Source organism: Patella vulgata, chromosome 6 (assembly GCF_932274485.2).
Source record: "Patella vulgata chromosome 6, xgPatVulg1.2, whole genome shotgun sequence".
NCBI lineage: Eukaryota > Metazoa > Mollusca > Gastropoda > Patellidae > Patella > Patella vulgata.
This window is the reverse complement of record NC_065884.2, coordinates 20,131,349-20,144,947: the sequence shown is the minus strand read 5'-3', so window position 1 is coordinate 20,144,947 and position 13,599 is coordinate 20,131,349. Positions and strand designations below refer to the sequence as shown.

The following is a 13,599-nucleotide window of genomic DNA, read 5'->3' as shown; positions in this document are numbered from 1 at the left end:
TAAGTAAATTGAATTTCTATAATATGGAGTATTTAGCATGTTTTCATGGAATCAATTAGAATTTGTGAAATTTGATAATTTAGAGACAGTTAATACATAAGTATTAGTGATTATATAGTAATGTGCAAATAATACATTAAGATCTTCTTTCCGATATCCAGACAGCACCATTTATAGGTTTCTATAGTATGTGTGTTCTTGATTGACCCAGTGAAAACCACAAACAATGCTGTGCTCTGTATTATACCTATATCTCCATACACTGAGGGGGTTAAATGTCCCCTACTTTAATTTATTGACATTCAATCAGGACATCTCGTGGTTTGACTCCCTCTCAATCTCTAAACATACATGAAACATGAAACTTGTATGCTTGATAATGTTTGAATACCTAATCCATGTTCAACACCAACTGATAGCCAGATCGTTTTCTTTCTCTTAATTTGGGCCAGACTGTCCTAGTTTGTCTAGTTCATCAGTTTGTCTAACCATTTTTATACGCCCACATTGAAATGTTTTGCACTCATAAAGAATTACTATATATTTAACACTCATCAGTGCATTGCAATTTATATTGATAATTTATTTAGGCCACACTCTTTGGGAACACCTGTTTAAATTGTTTTTCTTATTTCTTCAGAAAAAATACTTGATTACGCTGTCCAATAATTTTTAGTTCACAATTTTTAAGCTTTGAAATTTTAAACTAAACATCTTTCATGTGATTCATTAAGAACAGAAAATAAAATTGGTGTGGCCTTATCGGAGTCTTACAGAAGCCAAAATGTTTGTTGGATCCCCTCCAGTGTATTTACACCATTACCCAGTGCACCTCACCCAACCCAATAAGATTTTTTACCTGATTCGCCAAATAACTGACTTATTTTATCTTAAATTTATTTAACCCATAAATTTTGTACTTGGAGATCTTGCTAGTTCAAGAGCACTATATGGCCTTACCCATAGAAAGTGTTATTTATGTGAAATGCCCAGATAAATAACCAAATATCACCTGTTCTACACTGCTTTGTGAACACCTATTATTACGTGGTTTTCAGAAGTATAATTTATTAAAGATAACTTGGGGCAATGGCTGCCATTGGGGTCATGCAATTAATTGTCTAAAATATAAACAGTGTTGTCATAAAACAGTTCTTTTCAATGAATAAAATTTGGTGAATCAGTGAAGTAAGATGGAGAAGAATGTTTGTATGAAATAGAAGTTTTTCAACCATGGATGTTTCACCACTGTAAATACTTATGTCTGTAGTTTACAAAAGGAATCGTTGAATTCAAATATCTGAACAGACACAGATAGATCAGGAAAATTTTGGTTTCTTGTCTGTTTTAATGATATGACTTGACAAATCTCCTTGGTTGATTTGTAGATGTATATCTATATAGAAGGAACATGTATTTGCTGTCCGGACAAATTGTCCTATTTTGCATTGCACACATAATCATATAATAATAAAATAACCATATGTTAGTCTCAAAATGGCCAAATTATTGACCTGATGACACATTCAACCTCATTCCTTTTTATTCCATAGTAAAACAAACATCTGATAGCTTTTTGAATTCCTCATGGAAAGTGGTATCAAGTCTTATAGTAAGGGTATATATATATACTCTACCTCATGCATTGCTCATTCTCAGATGTTGGTTGAGAAAGTTCATCTGGATTTTCTGAAACGGTTTCCCCTTATCAGTGGTGCCGGACAGAGGGCCTGGCAAGATAAAAATTCGAACTAAGGGTAGGCCATAGCAGCGCTGTCTGGGCAAAATTTCTCTCATAGCACAGTGTATGGCGTAAGCCTGTCTTCATTGACCCAGTAGGACATCAAATTTCATTTCAGTGTTGACATATTATTGGGCCGTGAAAATTTGACTAAACCTTTTCAAACAAGGGTTCTCCTGTTCACTTTAATATTTTTTTCTAGTCGTATTGTAAGTAAGATTGAATCAGCAAAATTTATAATTCTTTTGTAATCGATGAAAGCTTGTTTAAGAGGAAATAACACTTAGAAAGATTGACAACAGTGGTGTCTTTGTTCAAATAAATTGAACAGTAAAATATTGTTAAATCAGTATTTGAACTTATTCATTCATGCTTAGTTTCTGTGTCAGTAGTGAGCTGATGTCTGGTGGGATTCTAGACGTCCCAGGGTGTTGAACAAGAACTAATATCTATATAATAAGTTTTGATGCGTGTTAACATGACTTGGTACGAGTATATCCATTACCAGTTAGATTTAACAAGTGATTGTATAACAGTACTTCTTGCCAGAAACCCTTTGTTGTGGTGAAAATCATATCTCACTATTATATTTTTAATAGGCCACCAACATAGAAGTTCAGGCTTCATTATGTTATTCATTGAGGACCATTTTTGAACAGATTATGCTAATTTCTTAAGAATTTTTCTACTTGTTACAAATTTCGCATTTGAAATCGACAAATTACAACAGAATGATAACCATCATGGCTGACTTTTGATCTCTGTTTGTGAAAATATAAAGGATGTTCAAGAAAAAGAGTACAATTACAAAAAAAACCAATTTGTTAACTATGTGAAATCCTCAAGGAAGTAGTTGTGTTGAGGTTTCTAGAAAGATTAAGCATATCCAATCTGAACCACTGCATTGGTATTTCAAAAGATACCTAATAAACCTATCATTAAATTGTAGCATAGTTCAAAATAAAATATTTGCTTGTGGTTTATGAATGACTGTGAGAATTTTAATATGGACAAATCCTAATGCTCTGTTTGTGCTTGCGTCATGTTGAAATAGTGTTGTTATACTGAGAAAACATAGTGAATGTTTGACTTTGTGCCTTAAACCTAGTTTAAACACCATATTACCAGCCTTGTCAATATAATTTAACATTTCTTTCAATTTATCCTTCTATTTCTGTGTTATTTAAACAAATTATTTTTTTGGTCAATTTTGGGATTATTTAAAAAGAATTAGGTTACCTGATGCTCTATTATAGGCTTTAGTATTATGTTGTCTCGCTCTCAAAAAACTTCACTGAATTACAAAGTTTTTAATATATTAAATTTCAAATTTTTTATAATGTAAAACATGTATTAAATTAAATTTAAGCCCAGATACCTGAAACCCTATTTTCTTAATTTAATGATAAAAAGCAGGTAAAGGACAAGTAGATTATGAGGCAGGTAAATTGCATACATGCGAAACTCCTTAAGTCTAGACAAACCAATGTCAACAATTTGACACAATTAGGGCCCTGCCCTGGCCTATTTGTGGTTTTCTTTATCAAAATAGTTTGAAGTTGAGTTCAAAGTTTTATGTCGAGCGGCTCTAAAGATATTGTGAATAATTAAATAGTTGATGACAAGGGGTGTATTTATTGTACCCGTCCTGCGATAAGTCGCACGACTATTTTGCTTACAAAGTATTTTGTTGTCAATTGTATTTATATTTGATTAAATGTTGACAATGGTTTAAGTGGAATTAATTCTCAGATCGTTGGCTTTTGTCCGTTTATCAATGTTTGAGGACTTTAAAGACCTATTTTAATTTTAGATGAGGTACTAATATCAACATTTGCTTTCACTTGAATAGTGCGTAAATGCACATTTTAAAAGTTAGTCGCCGGTGTTTCTCGGTGTCGATTATTTTCAGTTTGACATGTTTTTGTCACTTTTATTTCTATGTTCAAACAAATTTTCTAATTGTAATAAGCCTCCAATTGGTACATCTTTGTTAAAACTTTGATGGTCTGCATATAAGAAGATTAAAAAAGTGATGAAGAAGAAAAAAAGATTGCAAACAGTGGCACATTGGAAGATAATTGCCACCCTTCGTTTAACAGATGTTAACCTACCTCAACCTCAAAACTTTTAAAGTTTAAATTTAATTTGGACACAATCTTCAATGGTTTGTAACATAATTGATTGTCGAGGGACGATATCTCATTTCAGAAATCTTAACCAACGCCAATCAGTGCTCCTGATTTATCTTAGTTCAGTTTTTATTTAGACAAGATTTATTTTGGAAAGGTAAATGGCTATTAAAAGTCCTTCATTTACCACGGTTTTTATCGTAAAGTTGTGATTATAGAGACATTTAAACAAGAACTGACTGTGTTCTGTAATAAAGTGAACTCATTATACAGTGTGTGAGACCTCTATCTTATTGTTAAAGACATAATAAATGTTGTGGTAGTACCAGTGAGAGAGAAAGCTATCATTTGTGGTAACTAAGTAAAACTAGGGCTATCACTGGTTCTCAACCCAAAAGTAGGTGTTAACTTTCCCAACAGATAAATTTTTTGAAGGAGGCAGGATGTTATCACGACATTTGTCAATATGGCGGATGGCATATCTCAGGACCAAGCTCTAAAGATAAAATGAAAAAAAACATTAGTGAAACGTTTAGAAGTTTGTTTGAAATGGTTATGAAAATGGCTGTTCTGAAAAGATAGGCCACAAAGTGAAGCTGTGCAAAAATAGCTTTATTTTTAGCCAGACAAAAATGATCTGCTGTGATTGCATTAGAATATACCGTTTATCGTCATTTCCATTAATAATTCTTTACCATGGAAATCGTTTGCGTTAAGTCTGTTTATGGAAGCACCAAGGTTAGGCTGTCTGATCTTAATTCAGATGACATCTGCCGTAAATAGATCTATGTATAAGGTATTACACATCCGCAGTAAATAAATCTATATAGGGTGTTAAACGTGCACAAACTTGGAATACTAAGTAGATGATATACATTTATGAATATAAATGACAAAATATGATGATTATTATCCAATAATTTGACAGTATTTTATTGACTGAGATTATCTGGAGATTTAGCAAGCAGACGTACATATGATTATGTGTGATAAATCTGTGAGAATATCCTTACTCCCATCTTAATATAACCATACACACCTGGAATGTCAGTCAATGATGTTTGTTTAAGACCCCAAGAGTGTAATATCTTCTCCCTAATTTCGGACGTCCCCTGTCTGAGTTACCACTTTGATCGAGGTTTTTGACTTGATTGATCTAAATATTGCATTAGCCATATCAAATCAACGTGTTGGAGAGCAACAACTATCTTATCTGTCTAGCAGATGTGAATCGTCCATGTTTGACATGTATACTTCACTATGATATAGTATTCAAGTAGAGTATTTTTTGGACGTTTGGGTAATTCGCATAGTTTGATAATATAACAAATATTTATACATCCTTAATTCCCTATATCACTGCAGAGCTTGTTTGTAACATTTGATTAAAATGGTTCATAATTTTTTTCCAACCTCTAAATCAATGGCTTGTACACTTGTTGGAATCTATGTGAATTATATACTGAAAGACCGTACATGTTTAATAATTCTTCTTAATAAAAGTTGTTCCATTCATTGTCACTGGAAATTCTTCCAGAAACATTTATTCAGATTTAGAATTAAAAAATTGCTCAACTGTTTAAAAGAACATGTTTTAATTGAATGTTGACTTTCTTTAGTCAGGTTTTTTACTGCCTCAATATTCTATAGATCAAAGATCCATTATCTATGCATTTGTATTTTCTGATGAGTATGGTCACACCTGCCTAACCTCATCGATTGTCTATGGTTTCTGCCCTTTGTTAATAAAGACCTCATATCAGTGGATAAGTGAATTATTAAAATAATAATATGCTGTAAGTCAGTTCTATGATTGGCAGGGAGAGAGGTGGCAGTTTGATATTGCCTAATATGTGTGCTTTAAATCATAAGGTCTGTCCATGAGTCAAGTTGCATGTTTAGACTCCCAGCTTGTATATGAGAACGAGTAGGGATGTCTTAGTAACTCTTACCAGCCTTGTGGGTTTTCTCCGGGTCCACCGGTTTCTCACACTACTAAAGACCTCTACGCGCAATCAAATTATTGGATTAAAAAATGACCATTTTGTCCCTAAATGACCTAGTTTGTGTCCAGTGGACATTAAACACCATTTCTCTCTTTATTAGTTCCAAAATGGCCCTAGTTAGTTGAGTGGATGTTAAATTTCATTTTGCACCTGTGAGACAACCATGTAGGGTACTTTGGGTACATGTTGGTATATGTTTTATTAATGGAGGGAAATGTCATGACAACTTCCCCCTCGATCTGAACTAGGTAATAAACGACCACTTGACTGTTTCTGCTTCATGTACTAAACAGACACTTGAGAAAGTTTATTCATTTATATTTTCCAACATATCTCATACACTGTGACACTATCCATTTATATTCATTTAACATTTACAAATGAATTCATTTTGTTTTCGTCTGCTTTAGCAAAAAAAAGAGTATTGCAGATGGGGTATTGATATGATTTGAGTGTTTTTCTGTCACTACAAAATAAAAGCATGTCGAATTGTTTAAGTGGATAGTTTACGTATTGTTATGATCTTGAATCGTCCAGGTGACCAGCATTCAAATAATCATAAATCAAGATGGACAAATTTGTATAAAATAAGTTAAGTGAGCAGAAGTCTTCCTTTGAACTGATGAGACAAAGACGACTACGATCCTCAAGGGAAACAATTTGACACGATCGGGATGAACATTGAATATCTGATCAATATCAGACCATTGTCATTAGCAGTAAAGGCATGTCTCGACTACCTATATATAATACAATAGAAGAACAAGCACTGGTCGTCATTGTCCACTTTTATTACTCTTTTTATCCCTGCTTTGTCCATCGTCTTTATTTTGTTGATTTTTTTATCTTGGTAGATAAAAGGTAAGAAAATATGAACCATGTGCTAAATTGATTTTTGTTGTCCATGGTTAGAATACCTAGGTCGGTAGGTGGTGGGGTTTAAAGGTGGTAATATGTAGCAACATATTGTCAATAATTATCACCGGGGAGAGATCATTTTTCACAGTCACACTCACAAATTCCGCGGGTAATCGTTTTATTGAGATTCTCAAAATATTCAATGGGAAGCCATGTATGAAAGTTAATTTCTACTTCTGTGTTTGTTTTTTTTGGTTTTTTTCCTTGGTATTCACATTCTTCCTAAATGATGTGTTTCCAGAATTTTTATCGTTATGGGACCTGAATAGATTTTAACTAAACAAAAAAAATTGGTTGTGGGAAGGATTCCGATCTCCACTGTAATAATAATATGGTTAATATCCCTGAACAGTTGAAGATTGATAAATGAAATGGGGTTTAACATCCTATATGAAGACTAGGAAAACGATTGTTATTTGATCTCTAATTGAAATAACATGCCAATATCTGAGAATAATGGAGAGTTGTTCATGTGCACAATATATTGACATTTAGATTATTGGAATTTTAATCTAGAGACAGTGAGACTATAATGTCATTCATTTGAGTTATACCATCAGTCTGAGCAGAACCGTAGGATGTTAAAACCCCATTTCATTTCATTTCATTTGAGTTATATATTTATAGTTGCAGTGTGTTCATACAAACTACAATGATTGTTGTAATTAATAAACTATTACTGGTAAACAGATTAATTGTTTTTGTAAGTAAAAATATCAATTAGGAAATTTTTACCATCTGAGATCAGTTAAATGCAACCGTTTACAAACACTACCCAGTATTCCTCTATCAATAACCTTGCTGACCATTACTTTAAACATAACATTAGGTAATTAATTTAAGAGGCCGAGCAAGTTTTTCAACTTTGCATTTGAGAAATATGGAGGTTTCATATAAAAAGTTGTTTTAATATAGTTGGCTTTGATATAGTATGTGTTTACTCATGGAAAGATTGAACTCTTAATTTGTTTTACCAAGTAATGAAAATATTCCTATTATAATCATGTTATGAAATGCCAAAAATGTTGTTAAGTACAGTAAATGTCAATAGGAAAGGGTAATTAGCTATTGTCTGACATTTATTTCATTTAACATACTAATAGATATTTTGATGACACATGGATTTCGATAATTATTTTTACTATTTACACTACAATGGTTCAATATTTAATAAGTGTATTTAAATAAGAGAAAATTGGATAGAACATGAATCACCTGTATTAATGTAGAGATGATGTCTGCCATCTGATTAAATGTAGGTGGCGCCGATCTGATGTATCTGCTGTGCTACTCAAGTACAATAATGCAACTATTTGATGAATTGCTTGTTTCGGTCTAGTGCGTTATTGACAACTTGTGTGGTCACCTTAGTGTCTGCATTTTAGGAACTGCAAATTGGACACCTTTTGAAAAACATGTAACTAGTTATTATAATTACCTTTATCCTCTTTCATCTGACATATTTTGCATACCCAAATAATTTACAAAAAGAAAGCAAAATATTGACAAATAGAAACTAGAAGCTGACATTTTTTAACAACTTTTAAACTTTATGACGAAATAAACCCCTCTCATGATAAGTGTTGCGACTGGATGTCAGAATATTATAAGTGAGAATATCATGAGACAAGATTCATCTGTGTATATTAAATCTTAAAAGCTACCTGTAATTTATTTGGTTTCTTTGAAACACTTCTAGCTTTTGTTGTGCTACTGGTCTCTGAAGATAAAAGAGTTGATTTGAAACACCTCTACAGGTTACAGAACATGAGAATTCTTGTTAGGCCCGTACCTGTTGACCCATTGACTTATGAATCATAAAGGGCCGATGTAGTTACAACATATAAAAAATATCTTTCTTATTTTTGACACAATATAATCATTCACTCAGGGAAGTGAACAACAGGTTCAGTGTCTAAAATATTGTACAATATTCTTTTGATGATAGGATACAACCATTTAGGGGCCAGTGAATGAATTTTCAGGATTTTTTAAGTTATATTCCCCATTTGTCAGAGTAAATACAGGGAAAAATGTGTCTAGGTTCCCGAAGGGGCAGAAGGGGTATTTCTGGGCCCTTGGACCAACTGGCTTCCTTGGGCCCCCATTGCGTGATATGACGAGAAAAAGAAACTAGAACCTTACTCCCAAAATTATCAATCCTCAAATTAAAAATAACCATGTGTTAAGTCTTAAACTTACTTAAACGAAGGGCCCATGAGTCATTAAACACCATTAACGTAAATATCCGCTACCAAATTAAGATGAATAATAAAAAATAGAACATGGGAATTGTATAAACTATATGGTCTATATAATTGTATACAATATCAAATGGTCATTTATATATAATTTACTATAACTGACCTTTCAAATTGCATGATGTGGACCTTCGTTTATTTCATTAAATGAGGCAATGTATGGAGTACTGGTTTCTAATGGCTTAGACCTACAATGATTCAAATAAGGAAAAGGGGCATTTGTATTGTATTAGGCTTCACTGACTAAATAAAATTACAGGTGGGGGTCGCTATGCTTACTTGATTTATATATTCCCAAATGAATACAATATTCCCAGATGAATACAAATCCTCCTTTGTTTGACTGTAAATTTTACTTTTATTAGTAATTTATGAAGGCACGCATATGCACAGCATTAGTTCAGCATCCGCAACATCTCTTAAAGGATTAAGTGTTTACAGTGGTTGACAACTGTGAATAGCTGAGTCACTAAGGCAATTTGTAGCCCTCCAGCAGATCCACATAAAACAGATCATTTCTTGCATGAAACTACTTTTTCATTGAGTAGATGCAGAAAAATTGACTGTAAAGCTCACCCATGCAACTGTTTCAGATATAATACCCCAACAAATCTTCTTATTCAGTTATCAGCCTTGTCTTTGGCAGCTACACAAACTCACTGAATGATAAATTTAAAAATACTTTAATAATGATTTCTCGATAGTTGTTATAATACTTCTAACAAGCTTGTTATTGCCACAAATGATTGCAAAATAGGATACCAATGACATTGCATGATACTGAAGAACAAGATTATACTGAACAACACCTTGAGCCAAATACTTGCCCTGACAATCCACAAATCACTTTACATTGACACTGATTTACAAGATGTCTTTTTGTGTTTTATGAAAAGTTGCTTTTATTCATTTCAAAAGCAGTTTGACCGATTTGAAATTCTGTTGTAGATATCACTTCCATTTACCGGTAGTCAATATTTCAGACAATATCTGGATGAATAAGCTTTCAATGATATTACAAGGGAGAATTTATTAGTAAATAGAGAGTTGTTCATCGCACCAGGTTTAGGTCACTATGACTAGTTACCAGTAATGTCAAACTGTTCTTGTAATTTCAATATGGTGCAACGTTTCAATTGTGTAACTTCCTCCTACATTAACATATCCTGTGGTTTATGGAACAGAATAGGGTTTAAAGTAATATCACTACAGTAATCTAGGGCTAGGTATGCAATGTGAGGAGGATAATTTTGCCCAGATAGTGATGTTTCAGCATACCTTTCATTGAACTTCCTACTAAAAATGGATTATATATCTACACTTCATAAACTGGGATTGAAAAACTCTGAAGATTCATCACAGAACAAAGACATTCCAGGTAGCATTTTGCTAAGATTCCTGGAAGACATTGTGATTTCTCAGTCCAAATCAACCCAGTTTGAATCGTTTTTTCGTTCTTTTCAGCCTAACATTTTAATGTCTTTTCTTTTTATTTTTAAAAAACGTGTGATTATTTTTGTTTAAATTTTGACTGTTTCTCTGTTTTCAGCTGTTGATTGTAAAGTAGCAGATTGGGGTAAATGGAGTGACTGTGATAATCCTTGTGGTGTAGGCAGCAAGAAACGAACAAGAAAAGTCTCACAATATCCAGAAAATGGTGGTAAACAATGTCCAGTTTTGAAACAACGTCAAGCATGTGTTGGCGATGGAAAAGCTGACGAATGTCTACAACAGTCAGTTGAAAATCAGTTTGAAGAACTACATGGTAAGTTTTCATTCAATTATATCACGTAATATGACTATGTTTTTACTTCTCAGCTGTTTTGACCCTAGAATTATACATTATTTTATTTTTTCAGCAGTATATTTAGTCATAAAAAATCAATATATTTCTCCCAATGATAAGAGAATTATTTGGTGGTTTGTAGATATTTCCAAAAAACTGCAAAACAGAAATGAAACAATAGATACAAGCGCTTTAGATCATAAGGTCTGTCATTGAGTCAAGTAGCATGTTTTCAATTCCCAGCTTGTACGTGAAAAGGAGTAGAGTTGCCCTCCAACCTCGAACTTGTGGGTTTTCTCCAGCACGTCCGTATCCCTCGCACTGCTAAAGACCCTTATGCACAAATGAATTATGGAAATAAAATTGAACCATATCTTAATCATGAAATGACCTAGTTTGTGTCGTGTGAATGTTAAACCCCCTTTCTCTCACTCTTTGTAGATAATAGAATGTGGAAATAGTTTCATTTTATGATATCTTAAGATCATATTCTATCCTATAATGAGTTCAAATTGACTGATATTGTCTGAGCAACCAATTGATAGTATGATAATGTATCGAATTTCCAACCAACTCCCCTTTAATTGTAAAAAAGATATTTAAAAAAACCATAACTAACCTCTTTAGATCTATGATAGATATTAAAATTACATATTTCACATATCCGTCATTATGGATATTAAAAGGTAGCCAGATAGTCGAGATTGATATCACTTGAGTTCTTTTTCAGTGATTTATAGAAAGTGGTCTTTCTGAGAACAATGGGAGTCTGAATACAAACACTATATAGATATATTTTAAACTTTTTTTTGTCTGTTCCCAGACTTCAAAATAATTCGAAACATATACACCACTGCTCTAATTGAGGAAAGTGGATTGTCTTCTTTAATCCCTTGTACCCTTATTAAGTTGTAAATTGTAAGCAATTTGACAGAATCCATCTTAAACCAGGTGGTTTTGTGGATTAGACTATATACAGTTGACATTATGGTTCGAGCACAACACATAATTCAACGTCACTATGAGTAGATGTGCAACCAAGGATAGCAAATAGTTAATTATCATTTACCTGTCTCCATTTACTACCATCTTTTTTTTGTGATAAGAAGTCAAAGATCAGAATTTTGATGTCTGCGCTAAATTTGACATCTTGTCTCGAAAGGTTGATATCATATCACATTCACAAAGCATGCATTGATACTTGTTGACCTATAGATCGCTTGATGACACGTAATCATTCATCAGGTCTGATTCTTGGGTAAATAGATAAATGAAATGAAATGGGGTTTAATGCCCTACTGTTCTGCTCCGAACTTGGCTAATGAAGACGGGCATATGCCGTACAGTGTGCTGTGAGGGAAATTTTGCCCAGACAGCTGCACTGCAGCCTATTCTTATATCGTATTCCAACTGTCATGGGATCTTTTCCGTGCACGCCAATGTGTACACGGGACCTCGTTTTTTCATCTCATCCGAACGAGTAGAGAAAATTGTCCTTGTCAGGTTCTCCATCCTGCATCACTGATAAGGGGGAACCACGGCGGAAAATCTGGATGAACTTTCTCGGCAAATGCAGGCTTCGAACACCCGACCTCAAGGCTAGCTAGCCAGAATCTTACCTTAGCTACCGTGACCCCCCCCGGGTAAATAGATAAATACTTAGTTAATGAACAGATATTTTCTTCAGTGATACATATTTTACTTGGTGGCATAAACTTATATCTAGCGTTAAAATTTCTCATCTTTATTAAAATCAGTTTTGAAGAGACACAAATATATTCAATTAGCGATGGATGTTATTTATAAATAGATCAAATTATACTACAACACTTTGTCATTATTATGTCGTCACATCCAAATAAAAAAAAAAAACATCTACTGACATTAAATGCATTGACCAGTTTTACACGTTTTCTTCTGTTAAGAAGATTTACAGAACATAGTAAGAATAGAAATATACAGTGTGAAAAGTACAAAATAGAAAACTTTAAATAAAAAGAAAAAGATTAGCAGAATGGTGGAAAAAACCTTGACTGGAAAATATGTATCACCATTTTATAAGAAGAAAAAAATGAGAAAATGAGCAGACAAGTGATGCTTATGAACATTATTATCATTGTGTTATATTAAATGAAGTGTTCAAGATTTAAATTTGAATTTGTTGAAATCCTGATGAATATTATGGTTTTTACGGTTCAAAAACTATGCAAAATTTAGACTTATTGTTAAGGGTTTTTTTTAAGCAACTGTAATATGATGCATATTATATAGTGTGTGTAACCATGAATAACAGTATTATGTAATTTCCTCTGACATGCTCCCAGTTAATTTGCACCAGATAGAAAATTTATGTCATTGACCATATAGGCACCTGCAGTCAATGAACATTCCACCAGGTTTCCTGCATGATTTATTTCATATTGTTCTACTGTATTAATAAAGTGACTTGTCTAGGTCAGTTCATGTCAATGATCACTAGAGACTTTATCTATATCTTTATACATGAAACATTAATTAAAAACATGACATTTTGCTTTTGTTTAATACCTGGAAGTGGTTCCTGCAAGGTGAACATCAAGAATAATTGTGTGGTAAATAAACTGTTCAGTATGTTAGCTTATCCTATTATCTGACACAAAGGTGGGCAGATAAAATTTTTTTTTGAAAACACCTGCTCCATACCCATCTTCGAGAAAGGTGTATTTCCTATGCTCGCATATCTTGGTTGTCAAAGCGGGTTAAAATACACTACCCC

At 33.1% G+C, this 13,599-nt stretch overlaps 1 protein-coding gene across 1 annotated transcript in view; it reads left to right on the top strand.

Moving 5' to 3' along the window:
* LOC126825117 (somatomedin-B and thrombospondin type-1 domain-containing protein-like) overlaps positions 1-13,599 on the top strand; it is a 64,571-nt gene that overhangs the window by 28,041 nt on the left and 22,931 nt on the right. The window contains exon 2 of the mRNA XM_056101837.1: positions 10,608-10,823. Coding sequence (XP_055957812.1) covers positions 10,608-10,823 — 216 coding nt within the window. The remainder of the gene's footprint in view (positions 1-10,607; positions 10,824-13,599) is intronic.